Source organism: Pelecanus crispus, chromosome 17 (assembly GCF_030463565.1).
Source record: "Pelecanus crispus isolate bPelCri1 chromosome 17, bPelCri1.pri, whole genome shotgun sequence".
NCBI classification, from domain to species: domain Eukaryota; kingdom Metazoa; phylum Chordata; class Aves; order Pelecaniformes; family Pelecanidae; genus Pelecanus; species Pelecanus crispus.
The window spans coordinates 8,564,968-8,585,031 of record NC_134659.1 but is presented as its reverse complement, the minus strand read 5'-3'; the positions used below and the strand labels follow the sequence as shown (position 1 = coordinate 8,585,031).

The window sequence follows — 20,064 nt, the reverse complement described above, 5'->3', positions numbered from 1 at the left end:
AAGCATCAGGTTGTGAAATTATCCATCCTGCAATCTAAACAGGGTCATATCGCTGCAGGGCTTGGGGCGGGGGGAAGAGGACCCCAGGGAAAAGCCAGGCACTGAGGCGGCTGTCCTGATTCAGAAACCAGCACGGCAGCGCGCTGAGCCCCCGGCACTCCTGCTACAGAGCACCGAGGCACCCAGGGCAGTGACTGTTAAAGGAAAACTGAAAAGCACAGAGTGCTTGCAGGTGTGCTTGCAAGTTTCTGTAATCCTCAGCTCTTAGACCTCTCCCCTGAGAGCTCGTCATCTTTCCTCCCGTCCATCCCATGGTGGGCAGCACATTCCCGCAGCGCTGGCGGAGGACAGCGAAGGGGCTCGGATAGCTTTGCTGAGTCGACTCAGCCCAGGTGGGCTGGCAAAACGCGGGACATGCGAGACGGGACCTGAGGAAAGGCGCAAAGAGACCACGCTGCACGGCCCCTCCCCGTGCAAGCGCTTTCTCCTGAGCCCCCCAGCTCCCTCTGTGCTGACGGCGGTCAATCCCAAGGAAAAGGCCCTCGCCCGGACGCTGCCCAGCACCAGGAATGCCGTCCGGTTTTGATTTTAGAAATGTACTTGGACTGTGGAGGGCTGGAGCCTTCCCTTAAAAACTCAGAAACTTTTACAGCTGTTAGGAGTTCAGTAAAATATAATTAAAACCAAATTCCTGGTGGAAGGTTTAGATAAAATGCAGCCCTGCAATGCAGTGCCAAAAGGGGGATCGGCCACTGCTCTTGCCAAGTCAGAAATTGGCCTAATTGCTTCCAATTGCGTTCTTCTGCGGCTGGGATCTGACCCAGCAAAGGCAGAAAAAGTCTACTATTTACATTGTTTAAAAAAAAAAAAAAAAAAAAGAAGAAGAAAAAAATAGATGCTTTGGGAACATTTTATGCTGCTTTATCTCCAACTGGCCAACCTCAGGAAAATGTGCACTATTTTAAGATAGTTCTCAAGGAACTTATTTTGGTGTGTTTTGCCTCAGAGGTCTTGATCAGCGCTTGCTATTAAATAACCACCGCGTACCAAGATCCTGGCACACAGCTCCAGCCCCGCTGTCCTCCCTTTCCTTAACCAAGAGGGAAAGTTTTAGGAACTTCTTGAATTTTATTCTTGTGCTGGCAAGCATCCTCCTGGTGAGTCCTGTTTGTTTTCGAAATTGAACACAAAATAAAGCCAGCTGCTTTTGGGGCCAGCTCTTCCCCTCTCATACGCAAAAGCCACCCTGGTCCTGCAGTTACGTAGCTCTGCTGCTCCTGCACCTCCACGGGTTCGTGTGCTCGGCTGCGCTGATGCAGAGCAGCTGGAAGAAGGACAGCCTCTCCGGTGTGTCGCCCTGCTGCGGGCAGAGGTCCTCCCGGAGCCGGCACAGAAGAGCTGAGCTGGAAGGAGGAGAAGCCAGGCGGCTGCCTGCTACGCCTCAGCCCCCTCCCCACCGGGTGCAGCTCAGACCGGCGTCCCCCTGCAGCCACATTTGTCTTTCAAGTCAGCTATGGCTGGGGTCAAGTTTGGTTTTCCAGTGGGTGCGCAATAATTAGAAGGTCTGGTTGAACTCTGCTTTTGATAACAGTTTTTGAGGTCACCGCCTCCCTCGGAAAGCTGCTCTGCTGACCCGAGAGCCGTGGTTTGCTACAGCGCCCTGTTAGCTACAGCCGACGCGATGAACAGCGCTGCCTTCCAGCCCAAGTTCGCATTTGTGCAAATGCAAGGATTACAAAATCCCACTGATATGATTAATAATCCAGTGTAGCCAAACCACCTCCATATAACCTCCAACTCCCAAAAGCCTGATGCAAAATATGTTTTCACAAACTATAAATCAATAAACTTTGCTTAATAAAACCTGCTGTTACTGAAGCATAATATTAAGAGGTTCTCCAAGATGGAATAGTGGCTTTGGCAGCTGGCTGCAACAGATCACATCATTTTCAGTACGGCTAGCACGTACTTAATCAGAAACAAATACATACGGCTGTAATAGATCGACGACCGCATCTCCCGCCATCCCAAACACATCTAAACCTTCTGCAGTTGTACGCTGCTTTGCGTGATTGCCAGCCGGTGCCTCAGTTCCCCGTGCCTCTCGTGGCCCGTTGGCTTCGCAGCAGCTGCAGTTTATTACCGCTGTCTCTTGGGGATAAAACTCACCACGTAAAACGTCAAGCTGGATTGTATTTTAATTTAGTAAAGGCCACAATTCAGAAACCCGGCTTTGTTGCTCTTATTTTTTTCCTTCTTTTCTAAGGGAACAAATTTTATTGGCGAAAAATTTAATTTTGCAAAGTGACGTGATCGTAGACAAAACTCTCCAGACATGAGAAAATAAAAGCCAAACGGCCAAGTGACACAAAGATAGAAGATATCTGATCCTAAATTTCTTCAGTACGAGAACGCCACAGGTCTGCAGGCAACGTCTTCCCTGCCCCTGCAAACGCTCTACCAGGACTTTGCCAGGTGTTATCAGCAGGTATTTAAACACCTATTTGGCCACCGGCCAGGATTCAAGCTGCCTAAAGCCAACCCGCCAACTTTTCGGCATGAAGCATGCTCCAGAATCTGGCCAACACCTCCTGCAGCCACACGGCACCCCCGTGACAGCCGCTACGGCCACAGGCAGCGCTTGCACAGAAGAGCGATCAGGGCTGCTTTAGCTCTGCTGACCCATCTGCATCACGCAAAGCACCCTGCGCTGTTAGAATTAAGGCAGTTCACGCTGTCTCTCTCTTCCCCCCCACGTTTGTTTCGGTCTAGAACAGCTCCAGACCCGCTGCCAGCCAGCGATCTGAACCTGGAGCTACTCTCATCTATTGGAGGACCTCTGCTCCAAAGATCTTACTTCTACTGAACTGCAATAGTAACCTCAGCAATTTGAGGTCATTAAAAAGAATTTGCAATTCATTGTAAAAAAAAAAAAAAAACCAAAAAACCACCAAACCACAACCAAGCCACAACCCAACAACCTCCCTCAACCCAACAACCACCTAACAATTCCCCAAGGTCCGTATGTTTTCCTTGGACCACCGGCTGCAGCTCCAGTGCCTGAGGCACCGTCTCCACTGGTGGAAGTCTGCAAGCACAGGACACGTCTGTCAGGAAGAGCACAGGTCCCGCTGCTGGTGCCCTGGGGAAGCGGACGGACTGATCTTCTAGCCCTGTTTTCTACGGATTTGTATTCATTTCATGAAAAACAAGACTATAATGGGCTCCTGCAACAGAAGTAAACACTGGTTTCCAGTTCAGCAGTTTGAAGTGGTTTGCTGCCTACAGAGTTTCCACCCACTCTTCCCATCGCTTCCCGTGGCCGCTCATTCCCATCCCACAGCACCTCCCTGCCTCAGCTGGGCCAACGCGCTTGGTTTTGTGGCTGTACCATGAGCTGACCCAAATTAAAGATACCTTCTTTCACCCCTTCCACAGTCCAGACCGATTCCCTGGGCTGGTGCAACCTCCAGTTGTCCTCTGACCTTCTGGCCTCCCTGCCCTGCGACGGGCAATGGTTTCAAAAGCTGAGCCATCACAAGCGATTGCCCTCTGGCTGCTTAACCAGCTTCAAAGACATCCACCACTGACCAGGCAGCAGAGGGTCAAAATGGGAGTTTTGAACGAGGCTGTAGTGTTACATCGTGTGCTGCTTTCTGAACCACCCACGACCATTCAGATCCTTTAATAGTTAACAGACTCCCTGCTACAGCTTTGGCTTGGATCAATTCTCTCTGTTCCTCGGAAGGGAGGAGAGCTGGAGAAGTTTAGCCACAGGGACACAAACCACTTACCCCGTGGGTCACAGCACGTGCCCTGACCCGTTTTATTTATACATGCAGATGCAGCCAGAGACAGGAGCATCGCCTGGCTACGGAGCCGCAGCCAGGAACATCTGATGGGTGGTGCCCTAAGAATGACTAGAAGCTCCCGAGACGCTTCCAGATATGGATATTTACAGAGGACAACTCAAAAAAACCAGAGAACAAACAGAACCCAGAAGGATTTCATACTGATACCAATCTAAAGAACATGACGCTTGAGAAATAACCAGTGATAAACAAATCAGGGTGCTGAAGAACACAGACTAGGGTTAATTGCCTTAAAGTTTAAGTTTCAGTATCCCACATTTTTCGTTGGCTAATGGGAGAGGAGATAATAATTTCTGCAGATACTGCGTAACTAGTCAGCAATCCAGAAATTAGAAAGTGTCATGAGACAACTTATTTGACCCCATTTCAATTTATGCAGCATCATTTTTATCAGAACTAGAATGAGTCCAAGCTACTAAATGGAAACCCAGGAAAGGAAAGGTTCCTGGAGAAATGTTCTGATAATGCTCTTTACTCTCTAACGTATTTGCAGCAGCAGCACAGCAAGCCAAACGATTCGTACAGGTCTACCTAATGTGAGAATAAACCTGTTACCATGAATATCTGAAATGGGATTAAACCTGTTGCAAAAGCACTCACAGAGGAAAAAATGACTGTCGGACACATTTATATTCTAAACTCTACGAAGGCTGTAATCTGAACAGGCATTTCTACCAACCTCTCAGCACTCCTGGACATCTCTCACTGATCAAAAGAAGTCTGGTCACATTACCAGACCTCTAAGATTTTATACCATTATTTATGTATTAATATCCAAACCATGCTGGTTTTATTTGCATGCCAAACACCTGCAGCTCAGATGTCTACCATTTTTGTGCATTAGGGTTTTTTTCTTTAAGATTTGCTTTGGATTCTAGACGTTCGTGTCCACATCAAAACCTGCACCCAGATTAGATGCATTTGCTGCCACGGTAATCACTGCTTAGAGCAGCCATGGGCTTGATGTGGAGGCTCGCTAACAGAGACGGCAATTTGGAAACTGTTGCTTTTTATGCTCAAGTACTACTATCAAGTGACTTGGTGAAAACATATGGCCCATAAAAGGTGATGCTCCTGCATCCCGTATTCCGCTTAGCGCGGCTCCTTCAGACACTCCAATGAAAGGCAGAATAAAATCAATCAGTACGGACCACTGAGTATACTTAAAACTTTATTGCTGAGCCCTTACTGACAAAAAAATCAGCTGGAAAGCTTAATAAGCGCTGAAGGTGGCTTAATGAGGGAGCGATCTAACATCAGAGGGGAAAAAGCCTTGTAGCGAAACTGCGAACATGGCCGGAACAACAAGAATTATGTAGGGTCTCTCAAGGAGCAAGCAACAACCACCAAGCGATGGCAGCCAGAGGGATGCAGCCACTATCAAACGAGCAGCACACACGCACGCTGACGAGGGTTTTAAGTTTTGATGGTCTCTTTTATAGCAAAAAATATTGGATGACAAGACAAGAAGGAGCAGCCTGTAAAAGAAAGGAAGGTTGGTTGGCAAAGAGGTGGGAAACAACTGCACAGTTAAAATCTGTGCAGTAAGTTGGGGTCGTGCGCTCTCCTTAGCTTTCATTTTCCCACCTAACCGATATCCTATGGAGAAACGCAAGGGCTATGAAGCACCACAACGAACAGATGGATAAGCCTAAACATAAACTAAAGGGTATTGCCTATGAAAAAAGCCAAGTGGCCCAGCATAAATAGGATTTAAAAAAAAAAATAAATAAAAAGAGGAAAAAAAGAAAATTCAGTCCTTGCTTTCACCTTCATCCTTCCAATCCTGCCATTTATTTGCTTATTTATGCACGACAGGCTTCATACCATGGGTTGCGTATTACAGCCTTGGAACTGACTATGTGAATACTATTTTTTTGAGGAAGAGAAACCATGAGCTAAAACTGTACGGTGCAAAACTTGTGATGAAAAGGTACCCACCACCACAAAAATGGAAGCTTTTGCCAAATGACAGGATGATCTGAATTGATTTCAAGGGGAATTGCAGTTTCCACTTTCTAGCAACATCCTCATTAAAGCAATGAAAAGGTGGAGCTAGCAACGCTTACCCTGGGTGATTTAACAGGATTTACTTGGCTATGTCTGTATTGGTGACGATAATTCTGGGCTGTTCTGTTGTGACACAAGAAATTAAGCGTCTTTGCTTGCGGAGGTTGAGGGGCAAGAGGACAGCGCTGCCCTTGCACGTGGAGGCGGTCACACCCAGCACCCCGCGCGCACCAGAATCTCCTCTGCCTTTCGCTCCCGTGCCCTATTCAAGGATACTGCCTTTCTTACGACTTGTGTGAGTTCATTGCGAAGCGCTCGCCCTCCTCAGCCGAGCATTTGGGGAGATGCCATCAATTCAAGGTGGAAAAAACCATGCGCAATATTATCACAACACCTAAGGAGGATGTTACAAGCAGCAGGGCCAGTGCAGCAGGGAATGCCATAGGAAACTGCTCTGCAAATGACTCCGAATGCAGCTGCTTGGCACCGATACCTTAATAAGTAAAACCTTTGCTTTGCTTGGTTTTCTAAGAGGTTTTTTCCCTGTCTGTACCATGCGTGAGGCTCCCTGCCTGCTCATGTGGTTTCGCACCCCTGCTCAGCTGGGAGCATTTAGAGTCCACAGGTCTGCTGGTATCAATCTTGACTGGATGGAAAGATAAAAGACTCCAAGATATCACATTCCTACCGGTTTTATTAAGGCTGGTGGCACCCTGCGGCAAGAGTTGCTGTTACCATGGGCATGGGGGGGGAATACACACATGGGACAAATCCACAGAAAACCACTCTCCATTGTTTCTCTTGCTCACGGTAGAATTACTCTGTCTTGGAAAAACAGTTAACTCAGATACTTCGTTTTAGCCTGAAGTAAATCCTTCCTTAATCAGCCTTTTAAGGCACGGGCTATTTCCGTAACGCAGACAGCACCAGGACTGCTTCCTATACCGACTCGTGAGTCAACAGTGCTGCGCTGCCGCTCCGGCCGCTCCCGCATCCACGCGCTGCAGCCACGGCTGGCGTTACCATCACTATTGCAAGAACCACCTAGATCTCCGTGCTCACGTCTCTGCTTTCACCAAACCCCCGCTGCCAGGAGAAGCTGAGGGAAGCTCTTCTCCAGGCCCTCCCATGCCCAGCTGGCGCCTTTCCGTACCCTCCTATCCACGCTAAGCGGAATACGGGATGCAGGAGCATCACCTTTTATGGGCCATGTTTTCACCAAGTCACTTGATAGTAATACTTGAGCATAAAAAGCAACGGTTTCCAAATTGCCGTCTCTGTTAGCGAGCCCCCGCATCAAGCCCATGGCTGCTCTAAGCAGTCGGCCTCTGACTCGCCCGAGAGCTCCCACCGCCGCCCGCAGCGCCCACGGGGCCGCCAGCAGCCTGCCATCCCGTCGCGGCTGTCCACAGGGAGCCAGCACCTCCCGACAGCCCGCGCCAAAGCAGAGCGGCACGCACCGTGAACACAGCAGCCGCGGCTCTTGCGAGATGTCCGTCACTTGTTTCGATGCCCAGACGCGTAAGGCGGGGGAAATGCGTCTGTCTGTGTACGCCAAACGCGGCTGATCTTAAAAAACTCGGGTTTTGAAAGAAATTAAAACACTTTCAGCCTTACTCTATGAGTAAGAGCACATTTGAAAGGTTCCCCACCTGCTATTAAGCTGGTTATCAATACCGTGGCAATTTCCTGAGGAATGGTAGGCACAGCTGTAAAAACTGATGAAGAAAGTCCATCTAAGCACACAGGGGATGGCTTTAGATTATCTAAAGACTCCCCAGAGATACTCTGACTGCAGATGGGAAGAAAGCACAGAGTCGGGCTCCTGGCTTAAAGAGTTAACAGCCCGGGGGCAACCAGCAGCCGTGAAAGCCACGGAGGCTGAGGTTCCAGAGGTCAGGGACTGCTTCCATTAACACCACAGCAGCGGGTTAAAACCCTTTTCACATTATTTCGGGCAATGCTTTTTCCAGACTAAGATCTGTCACTTCAAAAGGAGCAGACGATGCAGATCTGATGTGAGCAAACACCAGCGCTCAGATTAATTTAATGCTTACATCTAAAATTAGCCTGCCTTTTCCACACTAATTCCTCCAGGCTTTGCCTCTGGCATGGCAATATTTCTGGATGGCGAAGGGACTGCCCGTGCAACGACGGGGACCCGGAGAGTTTCGTGATAGCCCTTCACGGGACTGCGGCACCACGAGCAGTAGCGTTACAAATGTTCCCAAGTTCCAAATGCCTCGGTGGAGGGGGACGCCAGCTCTGGTTTGAGGAGGACTAGTCAGCGGCCTCGCCTCGCCTCCTGCTACAGGTGTGGGTTTTTTGGTGGCTGTTGAAATTACGAACCTACACCACAGGGCAGCGCAGCCCCGAGGGTGAAAGCCGGACAGCAAACCCTGCTTCACCAGCAACGTCAGGCGTTTCTGGGAAGAGCAGCGTTTAACGAGCCGGTCAGGTTTTGCCTCATTTTTGTCGGCGAGGTGTTCTGCCAGCCACAGCCTACCAGGGGAGCAACGTTTCTGGGAAAAGCAGGGTACGGCAGAAACTACCGTCGCAGCAACTCCCTACAGCCGCTAACACAGAGAATCCCAGTGCAAGGGCTCGTGCAGCTTGCTCAAAACCTGTTGCTGCAGAGGGACCTTCCCAACGTTCGTCCAAACCACGCTCTTTGCAAAGCAAACCACAGCCACAGGTCTCCAAGGGTAAGATAACAAACCACCACCACCGGCCTCCGCTCGGGGCATGTGCCGAGCAGGTCTCCGTCTAATACAGAAAGGAAAAGGCTGCTTACTCTGAGTGTCTTTGCGATCGGGGAAGGAGAGGACGGGGGAGAATCTGACTGAGACTTCCTGCTGCGAGTGTATTCTTTACTCCTGGTGTACAAGGACGACATGGCCTCTCGGGCTGGGTGTCTGCGGGAAGCAATACAAGTCTTGCTCTCCTGTCGCTCTACGGCGCCGGGCAGGTCCTTCTTCCAAGGTCAGAACAAACTAATTAAACTATTCACAGCTCTGGTAATTAAACCCTGCTGTTTAGGGTGTATAATTTTAGGCATTAATCTCCTGCAGGGAGAGCTGAGGCTCCACAATGCTTCTTGTCCAAGAAGAAGAAGAGAAAGTGTCAAGGACTCGCTGTGCTCCAGCGCCGGGCGCTGCTCCGCGCCAGCCTCACCGGCCGGGCCCCGTCCCGACTTCTCCACGAAAGGACATTTCCCCTCATCCAGAGCGTGTGCCGCAGGACCAGAGCGATCTCCCCCCAGATCTGCAGGAGGCAAAACCTCCCGGCTCAACCGGAAAACCGGCTGGCTTTATCTACACATGAAGCTTTTGCCAAAAAAAAAAAAAAAAAAGGAAAAAAAAAGGCAAAAAAAAAAAAAAAAAGAAACCCAAACCCTGTTTTACTCTGGAGTGCTGCTGCAAGCTCTCTGCCGTCACTGCGCAGAGCTGCATGCTTTAAGCGAAACACAAAAGCATAAATCAGGAACTAACGCTGGTTTGGAAAGGGGCAGTCCAGATGAAGTTGTGTTTTGTTCCGTCCTCCTCCTCCCGGGCGCCGTTACCCACGCGCAGGCTTCTCCCGGCCCTCCCCGCCACTGCCTTCTGACATTCCAGATCCTGACTCGCTCCGCGAGGAATGCTGGAGGGCAGCCAGCAGCAGCGATTCGCTTTCAGCTTGGGATTTGGGCTGCTACTTGTAGGGAAAAAAGGGGGGAAAAAAAAAAAGAAAAGAAAAAGGAAAAAAAAAAGGGGGGGGCGTGCAGGGGGAGAAAAGAAAATAACTTACAAGCTCCCAAGGCCTGGCGGGCTGCGAGCGGGAGGTCGGAGGCAAATCGATGGCACTTTGCAAAGCTTAAATTCCAGCACGCGTTTTGCGGCTGTGACAAAGGGAGATATTTTAAAGGACACGGAGCAGTTCATACCATTAAAGGGAGGACACACTCATGCAGCAAAACAGGATTTTTGTTGTTTGCTTATAAGCCTGTTTGGAGCTGTGAGAAGGCGACGCAGAGCTTGTGTAACGCACACGCATTCAAACGAGCGTTTGGGATTGAGGAGGAGGGGAGAGGAGCTTGGAGGAAAGGAAGAAGGGTGGGGAGAGCATGCACCTCTCTCAACAAACTTCAAACTTTGCTGAGCTGTGCGGCTGCTGCACAAGCCAGCTCACTGGGAAGCCACCACGCTCTGCGGCGTCTCGGAGATGGCAAGACTGTTCGCTGCAAAGGCAAGTGCGTGTCCCTCACGTCCCATCTAAATAAACACACGGGATGTTCATTTGAAAAATGCCCTCAAACACGCAGTGGGTGCACCGATTTAATAGCTTACATACATAAATACAGTCTTGCAACTGTAAGGTTGCAAATCCACGTTTTTTTCTTTGCTGGAAAGACAAGAGCCCAGGTATCTGCCCTGGCCCGGCTCCAGCGCAGCAGCATTAACGCACCAGTACCACCCCGAGGGACGCGTCCTCATCCAGCCTCATTCACGCCCACCCGAACCGGCTGCTGACCAAGTCGCTGCGTGCCTGGGGTTAACCTATCTGCACCGCAAGTTCTGCTCCAGCTCCACAGGCTGCTGCATCACGAAACATTTCCTAACAAGTGCAGAAGAGTATCTACATAAAAATATCTTAAGAGTATTACTACACTTGGGTCTCTCTCTGTTGATCTGAAATACTGCCCCATTTTTGCACGCTGCTTGGCAACTGTGTAGTTTTACTGACATCCATAGCTGGGGAAGGGTGCCTGGAACAGCAGCTGCGTTCGTTTCTCCTGCCATCCAGCATCTTCACTATCCAGGGGCGATGCAGCATCACTGTGTGACCATGGAGAGAGGGAAGTGGGGCTGCGGGGTTGTCCGTCTCTAGAAAAGTCACCTGGAGATCAGGTTTCTACTTGATCCCTCATCATGGGGAAGGAGGAGATTCATTATTCACTGACTGCAGGAGGGGAGGGGGGGAGAAAAGTTTGGAGAGGTCTCATTCTGCCCGGCAATATTTCTGCATTCCCTTTTATAGGTATGGAAATTAAGTCCAGACACACAAGAAGGTAGTGACAGGCACCCCGCTGCTCCAGGAGACTGTGGCAGGACCTTGATCTTTCCAGCTTCCATCTGTTGCCCTCATCACCCCCACCCTCCACCTCTCCCAGCACTCCGAGTCCGGCGGCCGTACAGCGACAACAAGGTAATTCAGACATTTTAACTGCTTATTTATAGAACTTGCACACGCACGTGATCCTTCTGCCCTAGTCTTAGTTTCTGGGGTTTCAAAACCGTAGGAGTAATTGAAACCGGGCTAACCCGTGCGGCCACCAGCAGACTGGAGTGTCTCAATCACCATTACAAGGCTGACAAAGCCCAGCTTAGTCACCAAGGTGGAGTTCAACAGCTCTAAATTGCAGGGTTTTGCTTCCCCTCCCATCCAGGCCTAAATGAACTGCTGCCGCATCCCTCCACGGTCTGGATTCTGATGAGGAGGGGTGAGAAAGCTCCAAAAAATCAACATTTCAGAACTCACAGCTCGAGCCTCAAACCAAAACAAAAACTGAGCTTTCTATTCCCTACTAATTAAAAGTTAATTAGTCATCCAGTGCAGATGCCTCACAGATTGACAAAATGCATCTTGGTGGACAATAACGCATTTTAAAAAGAAGGGGTGGTATGAGAATTAGTATCCTTATTAGCCTGGAGAAAGACAGCAGAACGAGATGCAATATGGCAAAACACACTGGGTTTCATCATTATTTCAACAAAGGTGCCTAATTTAGGGGTTTCTTCCTGCCATTTTGTACAGTTTGCTTGCAAGTTTTCCCCTGTGTGAGTATGAAACCCGGCTCTTCTTTTGCAGTGCTGCTGTCCTGACGATCCAAGGTCATGGTTTAGATCTGGCTGTTTCTGTGTTAAGGATATTCTTCAGTAAGAAAGAGCAGCCTGCTCTGTGCTGTAGCTGTGGTGCTGCTTACTGGGCAAAGGAGTTTTATACAGCTACCAGAAAGACTTGCAAAAACCCCATCTTCCACGAGCACTTCCACAACCCCCGGACACACCGAGACTGCCCAGGCTGTAACTCCATGCTGCGGCGTATTTCTGGGCAACATCACCTTAAAGGTTCTTCTCGTCCTGGAGTACAGCAGCACAAGTGTACTACAGTACAGCATATTTCCTACACTTAGGGCAATGGTCTTTACTGTGATCACCCTTTTCAGACACCTTTCCTTTTCCTTTGAGATGGCTGTCCTCTCCTTTTCTTTGGTAATGTTGTTTATACCCAGTTGTTTTAGTTAGTTAGAGAGGAGGACCCATATCCAAGAAAACGACATACCTGAAAAAGGATGAAGCCCCGAGCTAAATATTTGAGGGGAAAAGCCAGACACCCCTTTTATTTGTGTTGAAAGTCTTCGCCTACAGAATGTGACACTGATAAAACAAACTTAAGCAGCACTGTAACTTTCCAACCTGCAGCAGACAAAAACGGGAAACGAAGGCAGGAGTTAAAGCCAGAGCTGCAGAGATGCTCGCAGGTGACGCGAGCCCACGGCACGTTCTCTGGGAACGCAGAGAAGGGAAGGAGAAGCCCTCTTGGGAGACCAGAATTCTAATAAAACTTGAAGGATGAGGGAGAGTAGTTGGTATTTTTGGAACAAATTATCCCCAAACTATCTTCTGAAAGTCCTAGCTGTCATCTTCTGCATCAGCTTGACCACACTCTTGTGCATCACTGAACTCAGCCGACCTCTTTCAGTCGTAGCCGAACCCCCCACCTCCGCAGCGCAGGCACGTACCCAAGAGCACGGCGCTGCCTCCAGCTACACCAGGCTCAGCTGAGGGAGGCCCGAGCTGAAGACACGAACCGGGGCCACGCGGCACCAGGATGCTCTCCACACCACGCGCCTTCCCGCAGGGCCTCCTTGGCTTCATCTGTGAAGTTCAACACCATCAGGGGCCATCCCTGCCCCCCAGCACGCACGCCTGCGGACCACTGAGCTGCCGGAAGGTCTCTGACACGGTCTTGTCTGTGGCCAACCAACACTCCTCCACGCACAGCCCGGGCCCTCGCGGGGAGCGTTCCCACCAGGCGCCTTGGACGCAGCCACACCGATTTGGAGGGTAAGAGGGTCCGGTAGCAGGGATGAGCCCTCCTCGCCAGCTGGCCTCGGCGCCAGAGAATGGTTTCAGCTACGTTGGGACTAACACACCCAGCCCTTGAGGATGGGGTCTCACCGGTGGCACAGCCCTTTCTGTGACCCTCTCCTACGCTGAGCCAAGCAATGCAAGCACAACGGGGCCGTGCTGCAGGGACGCAAGATGCGAACTGCAGCCCAACTGGATGAGCAGCGAGAGGCGACACGCTTCATGTTTTCCTCTGAACCTACTGCTCAGATCATTCTGCTCTTTTTTCTTTGAGAGGCAGAGAACTCCCCCGAACTGCGTAATGCAACCCCAGACACCGCTGGTACCCCCTTTCAGAGTTGAGTTGCTATTCAATTAAAAAAATCTTCACAACCCTCACTTCTGGATTTCCCACCTGCAGGAACAGCGTGCGCTGTTTGTGTGTTGAGTCACGTTCCTGTCCAGGGAAACACCTAAATGTGCAATTCATATTTTATGCAATACTTAAATCAATTCTAAAGCCACATTTATTCGCATGACACCTCTCTGGAGAAAGAGCGAAATAAACTCTCCTGGCAGCTGTTTCCAAGAGCCAGGCTACAAAGCACTGTATTCCCATAAAATAATTGTTCTGGGTCTGAAGTAGTTCTGTAAAAAATCCAGAGAAACTTACTTTAAACATGAAAACCCCATTAACTATTGAACAATTGATGCAGGCTACAGAGAACAGAGTCAAGATTAGATTTTCTATTGCTTTTGTGTTACTGGATTGGCATACAAAACTGAAATCCATAGTCTAAGAGTACTGTACCTCCCCTTTGTAATAACATTTTTACTGGGGGCAAAGTTTAATAAATCCTGTGATTCCCTTCACCTCAGGATGTCCTCTATTTGTGATTATTTGAGCCCTAAATAACGCCCAGTCTTTGCACACACTAAACGGTACCACTGCTTTGTCCCTAGGCGATTTCCTTACTTGCCTTGCACTTGTCTTCTGATAACGTTCAAGTCAGACGCGAAAAGCCCGTGATCAATCTGAGCCCGGGTCTGACAAGCCCGGAATACCGGTTTGTTTTAACATGCAGGGCTCCACAGTCAGACGAAAGGCTACAGTGCCGGTGCTCGCTGCACCTCGGGTACCGGCACACCAGTCGGTTCTTCCTCTACGTGGGATCTCACCATATAAAGTCTCTAGAGTATTACCAAAACATGTGGAAAGGAATTCACCTGCAAAGAAAAGGCTGAGTCTTGTTAACCCTCCTGCTGTCCCATCTTGATTCACTGTAGCCATCGCTTTTTGTGCAACGGAATTCTGCTGGTTCTGTAGAGAAACTGTTCATTTCAGTGCACAGAGAGTGGATTTGGAATTAGCAGCACTGTTACTTAACTCAGAAGATGCAGTGAAAAGCCAGTCTTTAAAAGCTGTAATAACAAACCTTCTTTTTTGTACAGCTAACACTCCATTATCTATGAACTGTAAGAATCCAGAGGGCTGAAGAGCGGCTGCTGTTACGTGGGACAACTCAGGTTCAAAGCTGTAGCAGCTGTATTCACTGTAACACCCAACCCACTATTATTTTGGATAATGAAAAGTTGATTGAAAATACATGCTATATAAAAACCACTTCAAAACACTGTAAATAAATCACTTTAAAATTATATGCAAGCTTTAACAAGTTCAATTATAGCTTTGCAAGGTTTATTTAGAACTGAAAAAGGCAGTAACGGTTATGTTCGGCAACAGAAGGCTGAAGGGCTGTAGCAAAGAAATTACTGGCCAGGCAATAAGCTGTGTTGTAAACGTGATGTGAAGGCACTGCAGCAGTTTGCCATAAATGGAATACAAACCGTAGGAGCGAACAGGCTTTCCTCTGCAGTGCACTGACTAGGATTCCCATGAGCAGATCTGGCGTTAAGTCTCGCAGATAGGAAGCAGAAGGAAAGGATCTTCCTCTCCTCCCAAACACACACAGGGCAGCTGACTCTCTATAATTGCACATACAGCATCATATTTCCCCCACTTCTTATTCCCATCACTAAATTTATCATAAAAAGGCTGGAAGCTATACCCGTTAGGCATACCTGGGTTAGCACGAAGCAGTAGGAGCAGGTAATTTTAGTGTGGGCTGAGAATAGCACATTTTAAACATAAAACTTCAACATGTTTTTCTTTTTGCTTTCTTACAAATATAGAAAATAAAAATCAGTAGCGAAGAGGGTTAAAACAGCACCATTCTGAGCACAGGAACATCATTTTAGCACCTGTAAGTGCCAAACTATGCATGCAGGAGAGGAGTCTTCCAGCAGTTCTGCAGAGCTGAACTGAGTTTTTGGAAGAATGGACAAGGTGCCTTGAACACTCAAATCCAGTGTTTGTAACAGGACGGGAAGCAGGGGTGTTCACCAACACCTCTGGGGACCTCCCTAACTTCACAAATTGAGAACTGCATTTAAAGAAAAGATTGCAGAAGAGGGAGAAGCATTTCATTATCTTGAGTTCGTCATCTGCAGCAGGGATGATGGCGAGAGCTTACAGAAAGGGAGGGCAACGGCAGCAATAATCGGCAACGAGAAAACAACGCTGCAGCAACAGCCTCCCATTAGAGGGAGACAGATGTGGCAGTCACTGCTTTGCCAAAAGTGTCTCCGAGACCACAGATTTGATTCCGTTCAAGGCTGTAAATGCAACCACGGTTACAAAGCCGGAGGCCTGGGGGACCCCAGCGCTGTGTGTTTTCATGCCATAATCCTCACGATGTCTACACGCCAGTGGGAAGACTGATGTCTACAGATAATTTGTTTCATGCCCACCCAAAAGCTGGCTCTGGCTTTTCACAGTCAGGCTTCTTTCCTGAACTCAACACCATGTTTTGTTCAAAACAAAAAAAGAAAAAGCAGCATGATAAAATCTGGAGAGATACTGTCCACTCAGAAGTCCAGTTTAGAGCACTGCGCACACCAAAAATCGAGTGATTTCAGCCAGTTACTACCATTAAGGATAAAGCAGTGTTAGAACATAATATTTTCCAGTTGAAGTAGTTCGGCAGTCGCGCTCCGCAAGTGTTTTACTGACAGGTTCCCTCTTCCCGAGCCAGCTTTCTTGCAAAGGATGAAGAAGCACAAACACAGTGAGTTACAAAGGAGGAATGCAGCAGAAATTTGCAAAGATATTAACAGGCCATGACAGGGAAACTGAGAAAGCAAACACTAATATAAGAACCAGATGTAAACACATAGCTATTTCAAGCTAAGGGACTTTCCAAAATATGACATAGAGAAACAGAAATCTCGGGGCACTCACAACAGAGTCATGATCCATTTTGCTCTTTATCTAAATTCATCAGATTCTGCATACCTCCCGCCCGCCCCAGCCGCTCCACAGCTATAAAACCTTTCTGTTAGCTTGCCTGTGGCAAGAGCCGGCTGACACAAACCAGCATTCTAGTGCCACTGGCCAAACAGCTGTGTAGCGTCAGTACGTCGCTGTCCGACTGCGCTTCAAGCCTATTGCTGGCCTTCCGTCAGCAGCAGCGGACTGTGCTGCAGAAGGCTACGTTCACTCCCCAGGATGAAATCTAGGAGCAATGAAAAAAGCCTCTATATCTCTCTCTAAAAAAAAATAATTATATATTTTTATATACTATATATATATATTTATTTATATATATATATAAAAAAAACCCCAACCCACAACAGTGGCCAGCGTTAGCTACATGCTAGGTACCTACTATAATGAGTAACAAAAACGTGCCGAGGTGTGAATTAAACCAAAGCTGCTGGGAAATTCCTGCCAGGAAGAAGTTTTGCAGCTTAAGAATTCTCCATCTTGACATACCAAATAATGAAGTAGCTTCTGCCAAGCAATGTTACTTCCAGCAGGCAACTCCATGTCCAAAAGCAAAACACTAACAATGACTTTCCAAATATGAGGCTTTTTCCGAAGAAAAGCATGTGGGAGGATATGAACTCAGAACAAAAAGTGACCTTTTAAAGACAAGGGGGACAAACAGCATCGCCATACTTGCATCACTGGAACACACAATTTTTCCTACAGTGGCAGTTTCCAAAGGATGTTTTATTGCCAGGGAATTGGACTTCAGTTTTCCAAACAAATTTAGATTACTCTTCAATTCCTTGTTAGCCATCTGGCAATACAGCTTCTGCTTTTTGCTCCTTCTGGACGTATCTGGGAGAGAAATCATTTACTACCTAAACACGGGACCGCACCAGCCTGCGCCGTACGTGCAGGCAACAAGGACTGCCGGCTTCACGGGGGCTCCGCCACGGAGCCCCCAGGCAGCACCCACCGGCAGAGTGGCGAGAAGGGCTTCGGAAAGGAACCCCCAGCACGACAGACTCGAGCTGCGGCCGCTGCAGCCACCTCCGCCTGCCCACGCGCAATTCACCTGTCCTCCGAGGCAGCCAGCCGCGTCGCCGCGGCACAGCGCGAAGGGCTGCCCGGACATCTACTGCTGCGCGCAGGAATTTTAATCCAGCAGAGGGGATTTTTTGTAGGATGTCTTCAATTACATCAGGAGAGACATCCTCCCCGGGGCCTGCTGGAAGGCTGACAACACAGTGCGATCGCCAGCTCCCGGAGGGGCGGAGAACCTGCTATGAGTAGTGGAGCAGTTCGAAATACTTTCCCTTTCCAGTTTTGAGCGTGTCACGATAGGAGTTTGACAGTTTTAAACAAAAGTTAACATGACGCTCCATTACCCGTATAAGCACAAACACATGCTGTTAACCTTCAAAAACTCAAAAATGATAAACACCACTGGACGTAAAGCAACAGTTAGATTTATCCCGTCTTTGGGATGCGGTCCAGGGAGCAGCACTGCTCCTCAGGCCAAGGGGCCGCGCTGCATCCACACGGCACGAGAGCGGGAGACACACAGGCATGGCGCTGATCCTGCCGCCACCGGGACCATCACACCGCTCCCCGTTCCTTCTGGGAAGAAAGCAGAAGGATGCGGGACACCTGTGAGATAGCGGCCGTGCAGGCAAAGGGACAGGACCCTGGGGTGAAATAGGGTGATCCGAACTGACGGCGCCGGCCTCCCAGCGATGCCAGCAAAAGCCAAGGTATCTGGCGGGTACCCGACGCATCGCTAGCATCGGCTCCGCCGCTCCAGGAAAAATTACTTGCTGACAACTGAAAGATTAGTCACCTCAGACTACACTGAATTGTGAGTAATTTACTAAACAAGAAGTGAAAGCATAAAGTTACCTCAAATAGTTAAGAGTCCATGACCTTGTAAATCGTTCCTGGAGGACTCGCTATTTTGCTTCATCTTCCTGGGACTGGCAGATCGGATTTTAGCTGGTTTTGTGTTACTCATCTCCATCATGGGCACTGCTTCACATTACACCTTCCTAATTCAGCAACTTGGTGAATTAGAGGAATTAACCTGAACGCATTTAGCTGTAACCCTGCAGTCTACATAGCGGGCTTGGATCGCTTGGCTTTAAGCACAAACAATGTTTTCCCAGAGCCGTAAATAGGAGCTGGGCAGCCATGCCGATGACTGAAATGCTGGATCAACGGGGACAGTAGACAGCAGGCTTGATGCCCTTCTCAAAACATCAAGGTTAAGGAAAAACAACACAAGCATATTAGGCTGGAGAAATCATGAGGCAAATCATCTGTGCAGACGTGAAAATTTTTTCTAGAAGTATTTGCAGAATGAATTTAAATTTCTGTAGTGTCTTCCCCCTCCACCTCCCAAAGAACCCAGGGCACTCCAAACAATAAAACTGTTCTTCACCATATTTAAAGCTCTGTGGCAAAAAACTAGCTCATGCTCTTGCAGCAATTTGCTGCTACTTCAGACTCAACTTTATATTGCTAGTTATACACGTATTAAAGATCCCCTTTCCCCGCGGCATACACAACCCATTACAGCGTTTTGTTTATGAACAGGACTAAACAGAGCCAATCTCTCACAGCCTTACGTTACACATAATTAAACGCTCTCTAATTTAACCGTAGTCACGCAAGTGACACACAGTACCACCTACGTTACCCTGGACATGGGCCAGCTCGCTTCCTCCCACGTCACTCCGCATCTATGCTAGAAGTAAATATTCAGGGGTAAAACCAGGGACAAACGCTTGCATCCTTAGTCCCCAAAGGGACCCTGGGCTAGCAGCGATAAGGCAGAGGATGAAGAGTACCGTGTAGTGCCACCTAGATGAAAAGATTTTATTTTCTTATCAGCTAGCAAGAAGCTCACCCTCTTTTGTTCCCTTTCAGTGGTCAACTTTCCCTTGTGTCTCGGCAGAGCAGCGCGGCCGTGAAGACATACCTTACCTTATTAGGCAATCTGAGTCCAGAAAGCAGGACCCGGAGCCTTCCTTAGCTTCAAAGACAGTCCACAGGCATGTGTGCAGCCTGCCAGCACCGTGCTCCACTGTGCTGCCGCGGGGAAGGGGGCAATAAAACAGCGGGAGCTGGGGTAGCTGCCTGGACTCCTAGGGCTCCCGATACACGCAGTCTGGCTACAACAGGCAAGTCACAAGACACCAGCTAAAGCTGTTTCTGATCTTTTAGTTGTTTATCAAATCCATCTTTCAAAAAAGGTAAACAGCACGATTACAAAAGCTAAACTGGAAGTCTCTGTAGAAGATAAAATGCCACTAAAAGCAAAAATATAGGTGAGAAATAGAACATACCAAAATCAGGACTCCCAAGCTGTAACTCCCAAACAGCTATAACATTAAGACATTTAGTTTGCATAAGGAATTTTCCAGTTCATTGGTCTTCCCTTAGAATTCATGGAATCAACCTTAGAAATTCAGTGTTTCTAAGATAGAGATTTAGCTTTTATTAGTACCCAGTTGCATCTGGTGATTTCATGTTAATAGTACAACTAGGCAGAACACGTAACACTTACAAAACAGAGTGAGCTTGAATAGTGTTTTGCAGAATTCAAAACACTCGTGTTTCGTAAATCAAAGTACAGAGAGACAAGAATGGAGCCTATTTAATACACTTACTGTGATCATAATCCATAATCATATGTTTCAGAGTTATTCCTGTATAAAAGTTAATTCCATTAAAGTCTCAGTTT

General features: G+C 48.4%; 1 protein-coding gene across 7 annotated transcripts in view; it reads right to left on the bottom strand.

Moving 5' to 3' along the window:
* The window catches only part of PPP1R12B (protein phosphatase 1 regulatory subunit 12B), a 123,353-nt gene that overhangs the window by 18,777 nt on the left and 84,512 nt on the right, over window positions 1-20,064 (bottom strand). The window contains exon 1 of one of the 7 annotated variants that reach the window (XM_075722256.1): window positions 8,677-8,778. The exons of the other annotated variants lie outside the window; for them this stretch is intronic. Coding sequence (XP_075578371.1) covers window positions 8,677-8,778 — 102 coding nt within the window. Of the gene's footprint in view, window positions 1-8,676; window positions 8,779-20,064 lie in introns of those variants that run through there. 7 annotated transcript variants of the gene reach the window in all.